General features: G+C 72.3%; 1 protein-coding gene across 1 annotated transcript; it reads right to left on the bottom strand.

Annotated features, from left to right (window-relative positions):
• Positions 1-357: 357 nt before the first annotated feature.
• Positions 358-13,605, bottom strand: ICAM5 (intercellular adhesion molecule 5). The gene is made up of 10 exons (XM_089774864.1): positions 13,326-13,605; positions 12,251-12,529; positions 11,581-11,856; positions 10,854-11,030; positions 9,208-9,450; positions 8,653-8,892; positions 7,590-7,832; positions 6,267-6,530; positions 5,705-5,911; positions 358-972 (listed from the first exon to the last, which is right to left on the bottom strand). The coding sequence occupies exons 1-9, from the start codon at positions 13,603-13,605 to the stop codon at positions 5,709-5,711; spliced, it is 2,205 nt and encodes a 734-aa protein (XP_089630990.1). The 3' UTR covers positions 358-972; positions 5,705-5,708.
• Between the last annotated feature and the right edge of the window lie 1,141 nt (positions 13,606-14,746).

Below are 14,746 nucleotides of genomic sequence, written 5' to 3'. Positions count from 1 at the left end.
GCCCAGCGCCCAGCGTCCCGCCGGGGCGTGACTGCACCAGGGCTGCTGGCTTGCCGGCGCCTGCATGGGCCCGTGGGGGGCATAGAGGGACCCCCCCAGACACTGCAGCACGACTGAAATCCATTGACACGGTTGGTTTCCACACCCGGAACTTTCTGGCGTTTCCATTTTCCGCTGGGAAACCGGAGATTTGAACAAAACCGTTTTCCAGGGAAGATTTTGTGGTTTTGGCAAAAGGCCGTTTTCTCCCCGTGCAGCAAAACCTTTCCCATCCTACCGTGCGCCGGGGAGCCTGCGCCCAGGCGGCTGAACAGCTGTTGGAGGGGAGTATCCCCCCCAGGGAGCTAGGAACCCACAATGGGGCTACTTGGGGGGCGCTCTGGTTTCACACCCAGGCCTCGTGGACACAGCAGCACACACCAGGTGGGGGCGCTGTGGCCGGTGAGAGGGGGACCCTGTCCAGGATGGGTTGTAGGAACAGCCAGAAAGCCCTTCCCAGCCTGGTGGTGCAGCAAGGGGCTGCCCCGCCCCCATCTCAGTAGCCCCCCCCCCCCCAGCCTAGTGACAGGGCACAGCCCCTCCCCCCCCGCCGTGCTTAACCATCAGCACACGAGCAGGCCCCCACCCGCCTCCGGCTCAGCCACGCATGGTCAGCACTTCTCCTCCCCAGCGTGCGTTGCACAGCAGGGCAAAGGTGGTGGGGAAACTGAGGCACAGCCAGGCCCCCTGCAGGCAGGCGGCAGAGCCCGATTCCCAGGCTGTGCTGCGTCCCTAGTGTCTGCAAGTCCCTTTTGAGCCACGTGGGCGTAGGAAGCTGAGCAGGTGCCTCGCGGGCCCGTCGCCAGGTCCAGGGCTGGGCCATGAAACGCGCCCCAGGGCCACTCTCCATGTGCGCCGCAGCCGCAGGGCAGGCCAACGTCTCAGCGGGTCGTTAATCCGGATCGGCTGGAGCCACGCGGCGTCCTGGGGCACCTGCGGTTGGGGGCGAAGCGATTTAGCTGGCAGCGAGCGCGGGCTGATGCCTCTGGCGACGCGGATTTTACAAACACGCCCGGGGGTCCCAGCCGGACTCCGCGCGGCTGCGCTGGGGTCCCGCAGTCCCTTGGGGGCTTAGGCCCCATGTGCTGGCCAAGGCTTCGGGGCCAAGTCCCGGCCCGCGGGTGGCACCGAGCCCCAGGCTGGGCGCTGCTGTAACACGACAGACGGCAGCACCACTGGCCGGGGGCGCCGTGGCCCGACTGTGCTGCCTGGCCCGGGGCTGGCGCAGGCCGTGTCCCGGGCGCCGTGTCTCGGCCGAGCCTCGCCCCCATCACTGCTGCGGGGCAGTTACAGAATCGTTCCCTGGCCCTGCAAGGGGAACCTGCCCTGCCTGCAGCCCTGGCGCAGATGAGCCCCGGGTGAAAAGCCCATGTGCCCTGACATCCCGGCGCAGAATCCAGCAGGCCCTCGCGAAGACATGGCCAGGCCCAGCCAAGTGCCCAAAGAGAAAGTGCTGGAGCTCAGGGCCCCACTCGCACGGCTGCTGGACTCGGGGCCCCGCTCGCACGGCCGCTGGACTCGGGGCCCCGCTCGCACGGCCGCTGGACTCGGGGCCCCGCTCGCACGGCCGCTGGACTCCAGTGCACAGTCGTGGCACAGCCGTGCAATGACACAGGCGGCAGCCGTGCGGAGCAGGCTCCAGAGTGGTGCCTTCAGTCTTTGCGTTGTAGCAACGGCTCTGGTGTCAAAGCTTCCCCATTGTGCGCCTGCTGCCGCGAGGCCGTGTTCCTGGCGAGTCACGTGGCCCTGCAGGGTGTGCGGGGGCGGCCTGGGGAACCAGGAGCTGCTTTGCTTTGTATTTAAAAGCCAGCGTCCCCAGCCAGCCCCTCCGCACGCTGCCGGGAGGGGAGGAGTCCTTCCTGGCACGTTGTGCCCACTAATTCCAGGGCTGGCTCGCGGGGCCGGGGGGGCACGAAAAGCCCCTTCCCCGAGGAGCTGGCGGTGCTAAGAGCCGGCTCCTTCGCTGACGCAATCTGCAGCTGGCTGGGAGAAGAGCCCCGTTCATCACCCCAGCAGCCCGGCACTGCTGAGGCTGCCCCGCCCTCCACGCAGCCCCAGGCAGCTGCTGACCCACAGCCGGGGGCTCTGGAGTGCCCAGGCCCTGCACAAAGGGGCTTCCAAGGCTTGGAAAAGGCCTTTGGACCCCCCCCGGCAGGGGTCCCAGCTGGTGCAGAGGGGTCAGAAGGGCCCCCCCCACTGAGCCATCACAGCCACTTTCAGCGCCCCAGGGGCTGTGGGGGGCACAGGACACGAGTGGGACTCACCCCCTAGGGTGGAAACCAGGGAGTGCGAAGGTGGCTTAAAGCGCCCTGCCTACTCCCACCCCTTGCTGTAGTGAGTGCACGACGGGCGGGGTGCGGGGCAGAGTCGGTGCACGACGGGCAGGGAGCAGGTGGGAGTCGGTGAGTGCACGACGGGCGGGGTGCGGGGCAGAGTCGGTGCACGACGGGCAGGGAGCAGGTGGGAGTCGGTGAGTGCACGATGGGCGGGGAGCGGGTGGGAGTCAGTGAGTGCACGATGGGCGGGGAGCGGGTGCAAGTTGGTGAGTGCACGACGGGCGGGGAGCAGGTGGGAGTCGGTGAGTGCACGACGGGCGGGGAGCGGGTGCACGACGGGCGGGGAGCGGGTGCGAGTTGGTGCATGACGGGCGGGGAGCAGGTAGGAGTCGGTGAGTGCACGACGGGTGGGGAGCGAGTTGGTGCACAACGGGCAGGGAGCGGGTTGGAGTCAGTGCACGATGAGCGGAGAGCGGGTGAGAGACGGTGAGTGCACGACGGGCGAGGAGCGGGCGGAGAGTAGGTCTGAGTCAGTGAGTGCATGAGCGGGTGGGAGTTGGTGCACGACGGGTGGGGAGCGGGTGGGAGTCGGTGGGTGCACGACGGGCGGAGAGCAGGTGGGAGTCGGGTGCACGATGGGCGGGGAGCGGGTGGGAGTCGGGTGCACGACGGGCAGGGAGCAGGTGGGAGTCGGTGCACGACGGGCGGGGAGCAGGTGGGAGTCGGTGGGTGCACGACGGGCAGAGAGCAGGTGGGAGTCGGTGGGTGCACGACAGGTGAGGAGCGGGCGGGGAGCGGGTGAGAGTCGGTGAGTGCACAAGCGGGTGGGAGTTGGTGCACGACGGGCGGGGAGCGGGTGGGAGTCGGTGGGTGCACGACGGGCAGGGAGCGGGTGGGAGTCGGTGGGTGCACGACGGGCGGGGAGCGGGTGGGAGTCGGTGCACGACGGGCAGGGAGCGGGTGGGAGTCGGTGGGTGCACGACGGGCGGGGAGCGGGTGGGAGTCGGTGGGTGCACGACGGGCGGGGAGCGGGTGGGAGTCGGTGCACGACGGGCGGGGAGCGGGTGGGAGTCGGTGGGTGCACGACGGGCGGGGAGCGGGTGGGAGTCGGTGCACGACGGGCAGGGAGTGGGTGGGAGTCGGTGGGTGCACGACGGGCGGGGAGCGGGTGGGAGTCGGTGCACGACGGGCGGGGAGCGGGTGGGAGTCGGTGGGTGCACGACGGGCAGGGAGCGGGTGGGAGTCGGTGCACGACGGGCGGGGAGCGGGTGGGAGTCGGTGCACGACGGGCAGGGAGTGGGTGGGAGTCGGTGGGTGCACGACGGGCGGGGAGCGGGTGGGAGTCGGTGCACGACGGGCGGGGAGCGGGTGGGAGTCGGTGGGTGCACGACGGGCGGGGAGCGGGTGGGAGTCGGTGGGTGCACGACGGGCGGGGAGCGGGTGGGAGTCGGTGGGTGCACGACGGGCGGGGAGCGGGTGGGAGTCGGTGGGTGCACGACGGGCAGGGAGCGGGTGGGAGTCGGTGCACGACGGGCGGGGAGCGGGTGGGAGTCGGTGGGTGCACGACGGGCGGGGAGCGGGTGGGAGTCGGTGGGTGCACGACGGGCGGGGAGCGGGTGGGAGTCGGTGCACGACGGGCGGGGAGCGGGTGGGAGTCGGTGGGTGCACGACGGGCGGGGAGCGGGTGGGAGTCGGTGGGTGCACGACGGGCGGGGAGCGGGTGGGAGTCGGTGGGTGCACGACGGGCGGGGAGCGGATGGGAGTCGGTGGGTGCACGACGGGCAGGGAGCGGGTGGGAGTCGGTGCATGACAGGCAGGGAGCGGGTGGGAGTCGGTGCACGACAGGCAGGGAGCGGGTGGGAGTCGGTGGGTGCACAACGGGCGGGGAGCGGGTGGGAGTCGGTGCACGACGGGAGGGGAGCGGGTGGGAGTCGGTGCACGACAGGCAGGGAGCGGGTGGGAGTCGGTGCACGACGGGCAGGGAGCGGGTGGGAGTCGGTGCATGACAGGCAGGGAGCGGGTGGGAGTCGGTGGGTGCACGACGGGCGGGGAGCGGGTGGGAGTCGGTGGGTGCACGACGGGCGGGGAGCGGGTGGGAGTCGGTGGGTGCACGACGGGCGGGGAGCGGGTGGGAGTCGGTGGGTGCACGACGGGCGGGGAGCGGGTGGGAGTTGGTGCACGACGGGCGGGGAGCGGGTGGGAGCCGGGATGATCCTCCCTTCCCTCCACTGAGCTCCTCCGACCCCTCCCCCAACACGGGCAATGAGCCCCCGGGTCTGGGGAACCCCTCAGCCCGTCCCCCAACAGCGAGCGTCCCGCCTCGGAGGGGCTGCAGCTGGGGCCGGCTGCCGGGCGGTGGGAGCGGAGCGCCTTGACCAGGGACAGCGCCTCGCACGGCAGGGCCGCGCCCCACCCCGGCGCCCGTGGAGACCCGCTTGGTACCGGGCTGTGCGCAGCAGCGGCCCCGGGAGCAGCTGTTTGCGTGGGGCTCTGCCCAGGCCAAGCGGCTGGCCGAAGCCGAGAGCAGCGCCACGGAGCCCGCACGGCAGGGCTCACAGCAGCACGTGGCGCCCCCGTGGCGGCTCCACCTGCTCCGCGGAGGCCGTGCCAGGCCGTGGGAGGAAGCAGCCGGCTCTGTTGTTCTCTGCCGCTCGGTGTCAGGCTGTCGCGGGGGCGCTGCACCGGCCGTGATCCGCCTGAGGGCGCAGCCCCCTGCTCCCCCCGGCTGCTGGCTGGAGCTGCCTGCACAGGCCCTGCGGGGGGGGGAGGGGGCACTTTTTGCCTGGCTGGTGCAGGGTTCCTGGGGCATCTGGCTCTCGGGAGGGGGAGCTTGGGGGGCTGCTGCTCTGCCCCCGGCCACCAGCCCAGCTGGCGTTGGCAGCTCCCCCTGCCAGGCCAGCGTGGGCAGAACGTCCCCGCGCCAAGCCCGGCGCCCGGGGGGCTGAGTGGAGCCTGCGAGGGGCATACGGGGGGCTCTGCCCGTCCTTGGGGCCTGGCGACGGTCGCCCCCTGCCCTGCACCCGCTGTGAGCGCGCTGGCTGGCCGTGAGATGAGTGTGCTGGGTCTCAGCGCGGTTTCCAGCCCCGCCGGGCCCCAGCTGACCCATGGGGGGGGCAGCCTGACCCATCCCCACCCCCCCGGGATGCAGCCCCTTCACCTCCCCAGGCCCCAGATCGATCAGCCGGGGGGGGGGGTTTGGTGACTCCGGCCACCCCCAGGCTGGACCCAGGGCCTAGAAATTGAGATCCCAGCGGCCGCAGGCCCCTTCTCACCCCCCCGTCCCCCCGTCCAGCCAGCTCCCAAAGCCGGGACAGGCCGCTCCAGGCAAGACACCAGCTTCCCGGGCTGGAGCAAAAGCACAAGGCCCGGGGCCGGGCGCGGGGACCTACCGGCTCAGGGCTGGGGGAGCTGCACCCGGTGGAGGCCGGCGGGCTCCTGGGCGAGGCAGGCGGCTTTGGCGGAGCTCTCGGCGTCCTGCACGTTGTACTCGCCCCGCTTGCAGGCGGTGGATTTGAGGTAGTAGGCGAGCCCGGCCGCCCCCCCCAGCAGCAGCAGGGCCGCGACCGCCGGCAGGGTGGCCACCAGGAGTCTGTGATCTGCAGGGAGGAGACGCGGGTCAGGTCCCTGCCCGACAGCTTCCAGCTAGACAGAGCAGGCGGCCCACGGTCGCAGGGAAACTGAGTCACGGACTGGGGCTGCCCATGGTCACTCGGCAGGCCGCTAACGGGGCAGGGAACACGCCGCACGGCCCCGGCTGCCAGGCCACCCCTCTCTGTGCCAGCCCCAGCGCCCCCCCCCCGGTACGAAGGCAGCAGACCTGGCTGGGGGGCAGGAGGCGATCGCTCCATCCCCGGCTGTGCAGGGCGAGGCAGGGGACTCGGCCCCCCGGGCTGGGCGGGAGGCTGAGGGACCCCCAGGGCGTCTGTGGGAAATGAGGGTCCCCCCCCGCACCTGCCACCTGGATGTGGAGCTGGCCCTGGTGCTGCCCGTGGGCGTTGGCGGCCACGCACTGGTAGCGGCCGCTGTTGCGTGGGCCGGCGCCTGCCACGCTCACGGTGCTGTTGTCGGCCGAGTAGCGCAGGTTGGGGGCGGGGGGCAGGGCCCAGCGGTAGGCGGGCGCCGGGGAGCCCTCGGCCCGGCAGCTGACGCTGAAGTTGGCGCGGTGGGCGACGGCGGCCGAGGGGCTGGCGGCCAGGAGCACGATGACGGGCCTGTCTGGAGAGCAGAGGCCACGCTGAGCAGCCTGCGCCCCCCAACCCTGGCCTGGGCAGAGGGGCGCCCCCCAACCCTGGCCTGGGCAGAGGGGCACCCAGAGACGGGGTAGGCCGTACCAGGATAGGTTAGCGCACTAACCACTGTGCCCTCCTACCGCCCTCACTGCTCCCTTGCTCACCCAGCCCCGAACCCCCTGTCCCCCAGGCACAAGAGCCTCCCTCAGCTCAGCAGCAGGGCAGCGCCCTGGCGTGAAACCCTGGCTCTGCCGCTGACAGCCCTGTGTGACCTTGGGCCTGTCACCCCATCGCTCCGGGCCTCAATGTCCCCGCTCACAAAATGGGGCTCAGTGCTGTCGACAGGCGAAGGTTCTTCTGCCTCTGGTTGTCGACATCACACAGCCACACGGCCACACGGAGCAGTGGATCGTGGGCGAGCACCCCGCAGTGCTGTGTTGCGGGAGTTGCTCCCTGCGCTTCTGGGGAGTCTCTCCGAGATCTCCCCCCGCCACTGGGAGCGGCATCATGAGTAGCTCTGGGAGCTCTCTGCTGAGCAACATCCAAGCAGCTCAGCGTGTCCCCCTCCCTGCCACTGGGCCCCTCTCCCGGCAGAACAGGGGCTGGCCAGTGATTTGCTCTTTGCTCCCCAAAGGGAGCAGCTCCCCCAGGTGCCAGACACTTCCCCGAGCTTTGAAGGGGGAGGGGGCGCAGGCCTGCAGGGCAGCAGAGATCACAACACGCTGAGCAGAGCCATGAGGGCAGGCCCTGTGGGACCCTGATGGAAGCGCCTAGAACGTGGAGTCCTGCTCCAGGGCTGGTGCCCGTAGGCTGGACCGTAACAGCGTGCTAAGTGCAACATGAAAAGTGGCTTCAGGCCCTTCGGGGTGTGGCGTGGGCGCCAGACGCACGGCTCCCAGGGCCGGAAGGGGCCGCTGCGGTGTCCAATGTGCCCCCATGGGCCGGCGCCCTGCCCCGGTTCTGCATGGCAGCGGCGGGGAGCAGGGCCTGGCCGCCCGCGGGCCCCCATCAGTCTGGCACGCAGGGCGGGGCACCTGGGACTCACATTCCACCCGCACGCTGACCGCCCGCCTGGCGGCCCCGTGGCGGTTGCTGGCCGTGCACCAGTAGGTGCCGGAGTCGCTCCTGCTCACGTTCCGCTCGCCCCCGAACTCGTGAGCGGCTCCCTCCTTGGTGCAGGGCACGCGGGGGGCGGGGACCCCGTCGGCCGCGCAGGCCAGCGAGCGCAGGGTCCCCTCCAGCCACGTCTGGTTCCCGGGGCAGCCGGCCTCGCTCATCTCGGGCTTGGCTGCAAGCAGAGAACAGGGGCCGGCTCGTCACCGCCACGAGCAACCCGGCGGCTCCCCCTCCGCCAGGCGCAGAGGCTGGTGTCCGGGGAGGGGCTGCTGGCTCGCGGGCAGGGCCCGGCCCTCGCACCAAGCTCCCAGCACAGCCCAGGCTGCCGCGCCCGGACAAGGCGCAGGGCCGGGAGGAGCAGGACTCGCCGTGCGCAGGCTGCTGGGAAAGTCCCAGCTGGCAGGGACCTCGCGAGGCATCGCGGCCCGTCTCCCTCTCGGCTCCCTGGCAGGTGTGTGCCCGGCCTGCTCTGAAACGTCCCCCGGGACGGAGCCCCAAGCCCCCGGCAACGGATTCCAGCGCTCAAGCACCTCGGCAGGCAGGGAGCTTTCCCCAATGCCCCGAGCCCCCCTGGCTGCAGTTTAAGCCCATTGCGGCTTGGCCTGTCCTCAGAGGCCAAGGGGAACAATCCCCCTCCCCTTGCGACCCCCTTCTAGGTGCTGGAAAGCTGCTGTCCTGTCCCCTCGGCCTGCCCCGTCCCAAAGTGAACAGCCCAGTTCCTGCCAGCTCCCCCCGGCCCTGCTTTCTCGCCCGCCCGTCATGCTCGCTGCTCCTCTCCGGACCCGATTCCCCTCCTGGAACGTGGCGCCCGGAACTGGACCCGAGACTCCAGCTGAGCCTGATCCGGGGCCAGTCTGCAAAGGGCAGCTCCAGCAACACCCCGGATCCCAGCCCCAAGCGGGAGGGCGGGGGGGGGGGGCAGCATGGAGACTGGACCGGCCCTCGGGGGCCCGGGGGTGCAGGGCCGGTTCTGCCGTCAGGCTGCAGCTCACATTCCAGGGTGATGGTGACGTTCTTGCGGGCCCAGCCGTGCGGGTTGGTGGCGTTGCACTGGTAGGTGCCCGGGGGGGCGGCGAGGCCCGGCCCCTGGCCCAGGCGGTGCGAGGTCCCCTCCTTCGTGCACACAACCGCTGGCGCTGGCAGGCCGCTGGCGGAGCAGGAGAAGGTCTGCGGCGTCCCCTTGAGCCAGGTCCAGGCGCTGGGGCAGCCGGTCTCGTCCATCGCCGGCTTATCTGCAAGGCAGGCGGGCGGGGCTGGGACCCGGCTCCGGAGAAACCGCTGCCGGTGCCGCCCGGGGACCTGCTCACGAGCCAGAGCCCGCGCGTGGGCCTCCCCGTCGTCGGGGCGCAGCAGAGCCCGGAGCCTCCTGGACTTCGTCCAAAAGTGGCTCCGAGACCCTGGGCCGAGAACCCCTCGGCGCCTTGTCCCTCGAGCCCTGGGAGCGAAGCCGTCGGCCCCTGCACGACGTGACCCCCCCAGAACCCTGCCCGGGCCCGCCCGCCCCACCTGCCCCGCCCCGCCTGGCCCCACCCGCCCCTGGGACTTACACTCCACCTGGACCGTCACCTCCCGGCTGGCCGAGCCACGGGCGTTGGTGGCGGTGCAGCGATAGGTCCCAGCGTGCTCTCGGGCCGCCCGGCACGGCACCCCCACGCTGAGCGACACCCCGTCCCTCGTGCACGCCACGACCGGGGCTGGGTGCCCCCGCGCCCGGCAGGCCAAGGTTTGCTCCGTCCCCTCCACCCAGGTCTGGGTCCGGGCGCAGCCGGCTTCGTCCATTTCCGGCCCATCTGCAAGACATGGAGCCAGACCCTGCTTGCAAAGGGGCGGCTCCGGCACCACAGCCGGGCGGGGCCCCGTTCAGAGCCTGGCCCCTCTGCCGGGGTGGGGAGCAGGTGCTTGTTAGCAAGCAACGGGGCTGAGACTCAGCAAGCTCCCCTCCCGCAGGGAGAAGCCGTCGAGGGGGGGCCTGGGGCCACACGTAGCCAGGCCCCGGCATCCCAGCTCTGTGCCCTGGGCCACGTCCCACCCAGCCACGCCCCGGCAGCCCAGCTCTGTGCCCCGGGCCACGCCCCACCCAGCCACGCCCCGGCAGCCCAGCTCTGTGCCCTGGGCCACGCCCCACCCAGCCACGCCCCGGCAGCCCAGCTCTGTGCCCCGGGCCACGCCCCACCCAGCCACGCCCCGGCAGCCCAGCTCTGTGCCCTGGGCCACGTCCCACCCAGCCACGTCCCGGCAGCCCAGCTCTGTGCCCCGGGCCACGCCCCACCCAGCCACGCCCCGGCAGCCCAGCTCTGTGCCCTGGGCCACGCCCCACCCAGCCACGCCCCGGCAGCCCAGCTCTGTGCCCCGGGCCACGCCCCACCCAGCCACGCCCCGGCAGCCCAGCTCTGTGCCCCGGGCCACGCCCCACCCAGCCACGCCCCGGCAGCCCAGCTCTGTGCCCCGGGCCACGCCCCACCCAGCCACGCCCCGGCAGCCCAGCTCTGTGCCCTGGGCCACGTCCCACCCAGCCACGTCCCGGCAGCCCAGCTCTGTGCCCTGGGCCATGCCCCACCCAGCCACGTCCCGGCAGCCCAGCTCTGTGCCCCGGGCCATGCCCCACCCAGCCACGCCCCGGCAGCCCAGCTCTGTGCCCCGGGCCATGCCCCACCCAGCCACGCCCCGGCAGCCCAGCTCTGTGCCCCGGGCCACGCCCCACCCAGCCACGCCCCGGCAGCCCAGCTCTGTGCCCCGGGCCACGCCCCACCCAGCCACGCCCCGGCAGCCCAGCTCTGTGCCCCGGGCCACGTCCCACCCAGCCACGTCCCGGCAGCCCAGCTCTGTGCCCCGGGCCACGCCCCACCCAGCCACGCCCCGGCAGCCCAGCTCTGTGCCCCGGGCCACGCCCCACCCAGCCACGCCCCGGCAGCCCAGCTCTGTGCCCCGGGCCACGCCCCACCCAGCCACGCCCCGGCAGCCCAGCTCTGTGCCCCGGGCCACGCCCCACCCAGCCACGCCCCGGCAGCCCAGCTCTGTGCCCCGGGCCACGCCCCACCCAGCCACGCCCCGGCAGCCCAGCTGTGTGATCCTAGCGCCACTTCCCACCCAGCCACGCTCCGGCAGCCCAGCTGTGTGGTCCTGGGGCCACGCCCCACCCAGCCACGCCCCGGCAGCCCAGCTGTACGGTCCCGGGGCTGCGCCCTGCCCTCACACTCCACGAGGACGGTCACGTTCCTGCTGTCCTGCCCATGCACGTTGGTGGCGCGGCAGAGGTAGACGCCCGCCTGGCCCCTGGTGACGTTCCACAGGCCACCCGCTTCGTCCACCCGCCCGTCCTTGCTGCAGGAGACCTCGGGCGGGGGTTTCCGTCCGCTTCGCAGGCCAGCTGCTGCAGGCTCCCCTCCAGCCAGGTCCGGCGACTCGGGCAGCCGGGCTCAGCCAGCGTCGGCTTGTCTGGAACAGCGAGCACGTGGCTGGCGTGGGAAGGGCTAAAACTCCCCCAGCTCCATGTGTCCAGTGAGGGCTGGGTGGGGCGTGGCCCCAGCCCCCACTCCCCTCGGCGTAGAACCCAGGAGTCCCGGCTCCCCCCCCCCAGGGGTCCCGCGGGCAGCGCCCGGCTCCGCTCGGTGCCTCTCCGTGCTGGCTGCAGACGGGCGTGGCTGGCAGCATCTCTCTGTGCTAACGAGGGCCCGGGATGGCGAGGGGCGGGGCCGCATTTCACAGCCACTCCCCAGGCTGCAAGGGGCCAGGCCAGGCGGAGGGAGGAGCAGCAGGAGGCTGGGTGGGGCAGTGGTTAGAGTCAGGCGAGCCCAGGGTGACAGCCCCAGGGCCCCGCCCAGCTGGGTGCTCATGCGCCCGCGAGGACAGTGCCCGGGGCCGATAACAGCACGAGGAGCGGGGGGGGGGTCTGTGTGCAGGCTGCGTCCCCCCCCACTCACAGAGCACGGTGAGCTGGGCCGACGTGGTTTTCACGAGGGACTGGCCGCCGAGGGCGAAGCTCCCTTCGCACGTGAATCGCCTCCCGTTGTCTCCCTTGCGGGCCGTCAGCCGGAGCTGCAGGTGGGGCCGGGGCCCGGAAGCCAGGGTGTGCACAGAGTCCCGGAGGCGCAGCGTGAGGCCAGGGGGCGGGGGGGCAGGGGCGCGGCACGAGACGTTCACGTTCCCGTTCACCAGGGCCCGGGGCGGGTCGAGCTCCAGGACGGGCGGCGGGAAACCTGCAGGAGACCCAGGCAGAGCCGCCGTGAGCCCCACGACGGGCCCCGTGTCCGAGAAGCCCGGGCCCCTCGGCGGCTCCTCGGCAGAGGGAAAGGCTGGGCCGGGGGCTCGGCTCAGATGCTGGAGGCAGGGCTGGGCCTGCTGGGAGTCTACGGCTCCCCCCTGCAGCCTGCTTCGGGGACAGGGCCCCTGCTACCGGCAGCGCGCTGGTCGGGGGCCGCTGCCCATCGCGGGTTCAGGGACCCAGGGAGCCCGGCCGGGGACAGGGGCTGCGACTTCCCCTCCACCACACCCGGCTTGGCCCCGGGGATCTTGTGGGCAGAGGGGGCTGCCCCCCGCCCCCTCCAGCGGCTGAGCTCGGCCCCCGTCAGCAGGCACAGCCCCGGCACTCACGGTACAGCAGGACGCGCCGCGCTGCGGATCGGGACAGGGGCCCCATGGCCACGGTGCAGTTCAGCTCGTACTCCCCCGGGGCCGGGAACGGGAGCGGGGCCTGGGCGCTGGCCGCGTCCCCCGACGTGCTGAGGGGGAGCTCCAGCCGCTCGCCCCCCAAGGTCAGGCTGAGCCGGGCCTCGGCCGCGGGGAAGATCCCGGCCACCCCACAGTGGGCGCTCGCCTCGGCGCCCTCCTCCACGTGCGGGGGGGCCTCCAGCCAGGGCGCCGCGGGGAGAGCTGCAGCGGGCGAGAAAACCATCACGGGCGTGAGAGCAGCGTTCCCTGCACCCCCACCCCCACCCCCAACACCTGCCCTGCACCCCCAACAACCTCTGCTGTGCCCCCACCCCCAACGACCCTGCACCCCCCAACAACCCTGCCCCGTGCCCCCACCCCATCCCCCAACACCTGCCCTGCACCCCCAACAACCTCTGCTGTGCCCCCACCCCCAACGACCCTGCACCCCCCAACAACCCTGCCCCGTGCCCCCACCCCCAACGACCCCTTCCTTGCACCCCCACGCCCCCAACAACCCTGCACCCCCCAACAACCCTCTCCTGTGCCCACCACCCTCCAACAACCCTGCCCTGAGCTCCCCACACTCCACCCCACAGAGACATTTCTTCCGGGTACTGTCCTATCGCACCCTCCCCATCCGGCTGCCCTGCCCCAGTGGGAGAGACCAGTCCCGGGAAGAACCGCAGGCTGCTCCCCCGTCCTGCCCGGCGAGGGGTTGGTGGCAGGTTGAAAACGCCCCGCGAGAAGGGGGGAGGGAAGCGAGCGGTGGCGGCTCGCCCGGAGCTCAGAGCCAGAAGCAGGAGGTGGCCGGGGGATTCGTCACAGAGTTATTAATAGACTCCCGCTAACGGGATGATAATTCCTCAGGCCCGGCAGCCAGCTGGGGGCTCGGGGGAGGGCGGGGGCGGGGGCGGGGGTCTGGCGCGTGTCCCTGCGTTCGGGCCGTGTTCCTGGCCAGTGTCGGCCCCAGAGGAGGACACGCCCGAGGGCCGGGTGGTAGGGAAGCGGCTCTCACCGAACACCCGCAGCTCCGCCGCCGAGGAGTTGCTCTGCAGCCGGGGCCCGCGCGGCGCCAGGTCCAGGCTCGCCTGGCAGGTGACCTGCTGCCCGTGGTCCCAGCGCCCAGGGCTGATCTCGTGGGTCACGGTGACGTTGTCGAGTTCAGCCCCACTGTGGTTCCGGAAGGTCTCCGTGTGCAGGGCCCGGCCCCCCTGGAGCAGGGTCACGCTGAGGTTTCCGACGGGAGCCACGTTCAGAACCCGGCACGTCAGGTTATAGGCCCGGCCCAGCTCCATCGCGGGCAGCGGCTCCAGCATCACCTGCTCCGGCGCCCCTGGAGCGACAGACACACAGGCAGGCTGAGGGCGTGCCAGTGGAGAGGGAACCCAGCATGGTGGCAGCGGTGGGATCCACTCGGCCATGGCTCCTCAGAGCTGCCTTCCTTCCCCGCCTTGATTCCCCTGCCCCCCCCGTGCTGGCCGAGGGACAGAGGACCTTTGTCCCAGCCCCATGGGTCACTCCTGTGGCAGAGGAAAGGGGGCAGCGTGTGGGCCCCAGATTGCAAAGTAACACGCTCATGCGGGGCACAGTCATCTCACGGGCAACCCCTTCGGCAGGGCTGGGGAACATTTCTGGGGTCAGGGGCTGGGGCGTCAGCGCGGGCTCCCCAGTGCTGGGGGTCTGAGCCCAGGGGCTGGGGCGTCAGCGCGGGCTCCCCAGTGCTGGGGGTCTGAGCCCAGGGGCTGGGGCGTTAGCGCGGGCTCCCCAGTGCTGGGGGTCTGAGCCCAGGGGCTGGGGCGTCAGCGCGGGCTCCCCAGTGCTGGGGGTCTGAGCCCAGGGGCTGGGGCGTTAGCGCGGACTCCCCAGTGCTGGGGGTCTGAGCCCAGGGGCTGGGGCGTCAGCGCGGGCTCCCCAGTGCTGGGGGTCTGAGCCCAGGGGCTGGGGCGTCAGCGCGGGCTCCCCAGTGCTGGGGGTCTGAGCCCAGGGGCTGGGGCGTCAGCGCGGGCTCCCCAGTGCTGGGGGTCTGAGCCCAGGGGCTGGGGCGTCAGCGCGGGCTCCCCAGTGCTGGGGGTCTGAGCCCAGGGGCTGGGGCGTCAGCGCGGGCTCCCCAGTGCTGGGGGTCTGAGCCCAGGGGCTGGGGCGTCAGCGCGGGCTCCCCAGTGCTGGGGGTCTGAGCCCAGGGGCTGGGGCGTCAGCGCGGGCTCCCCAGTGCTGGGGGTCTGAGCTCAGGGGCTGGATCCAGGCAAGCTGGGGGCTGCATCCGGCCTTAGGTTCCCCACCCCTGCTCTCCAGCAGAGGGGGGTGGGTCCCATCAGTGCAGAGCGAGTGGGCCCGTGCTGCGGGGAGGGTAAACTGAGTCCTGAGCATCCTGGGGGGAGGGTCTGGGCCCAGAGGAACCAGCTCCCCCAGCAGCCTCCCTCCGGGAGTCACTTGTGG

This window comes from Pelodiscus sinensis, chromosome 31, assembly GCF_052426305.1.
Source record: "Pelodiscus sinensis isolate ZL-2025 chromosome 31, ASM5242630v1, whole genome shotgun sequence".
Lineage (NCBI taxonomy): Eukaryota > Metazoa > Chordata > Testudines > Trionychidae > Pelodiscus > Pelodiscus sinensis.
Note: the sequence above shows the minus strand (reverse complement) of the source record. Positions and strands in the feature narration are given on the sequence as shown.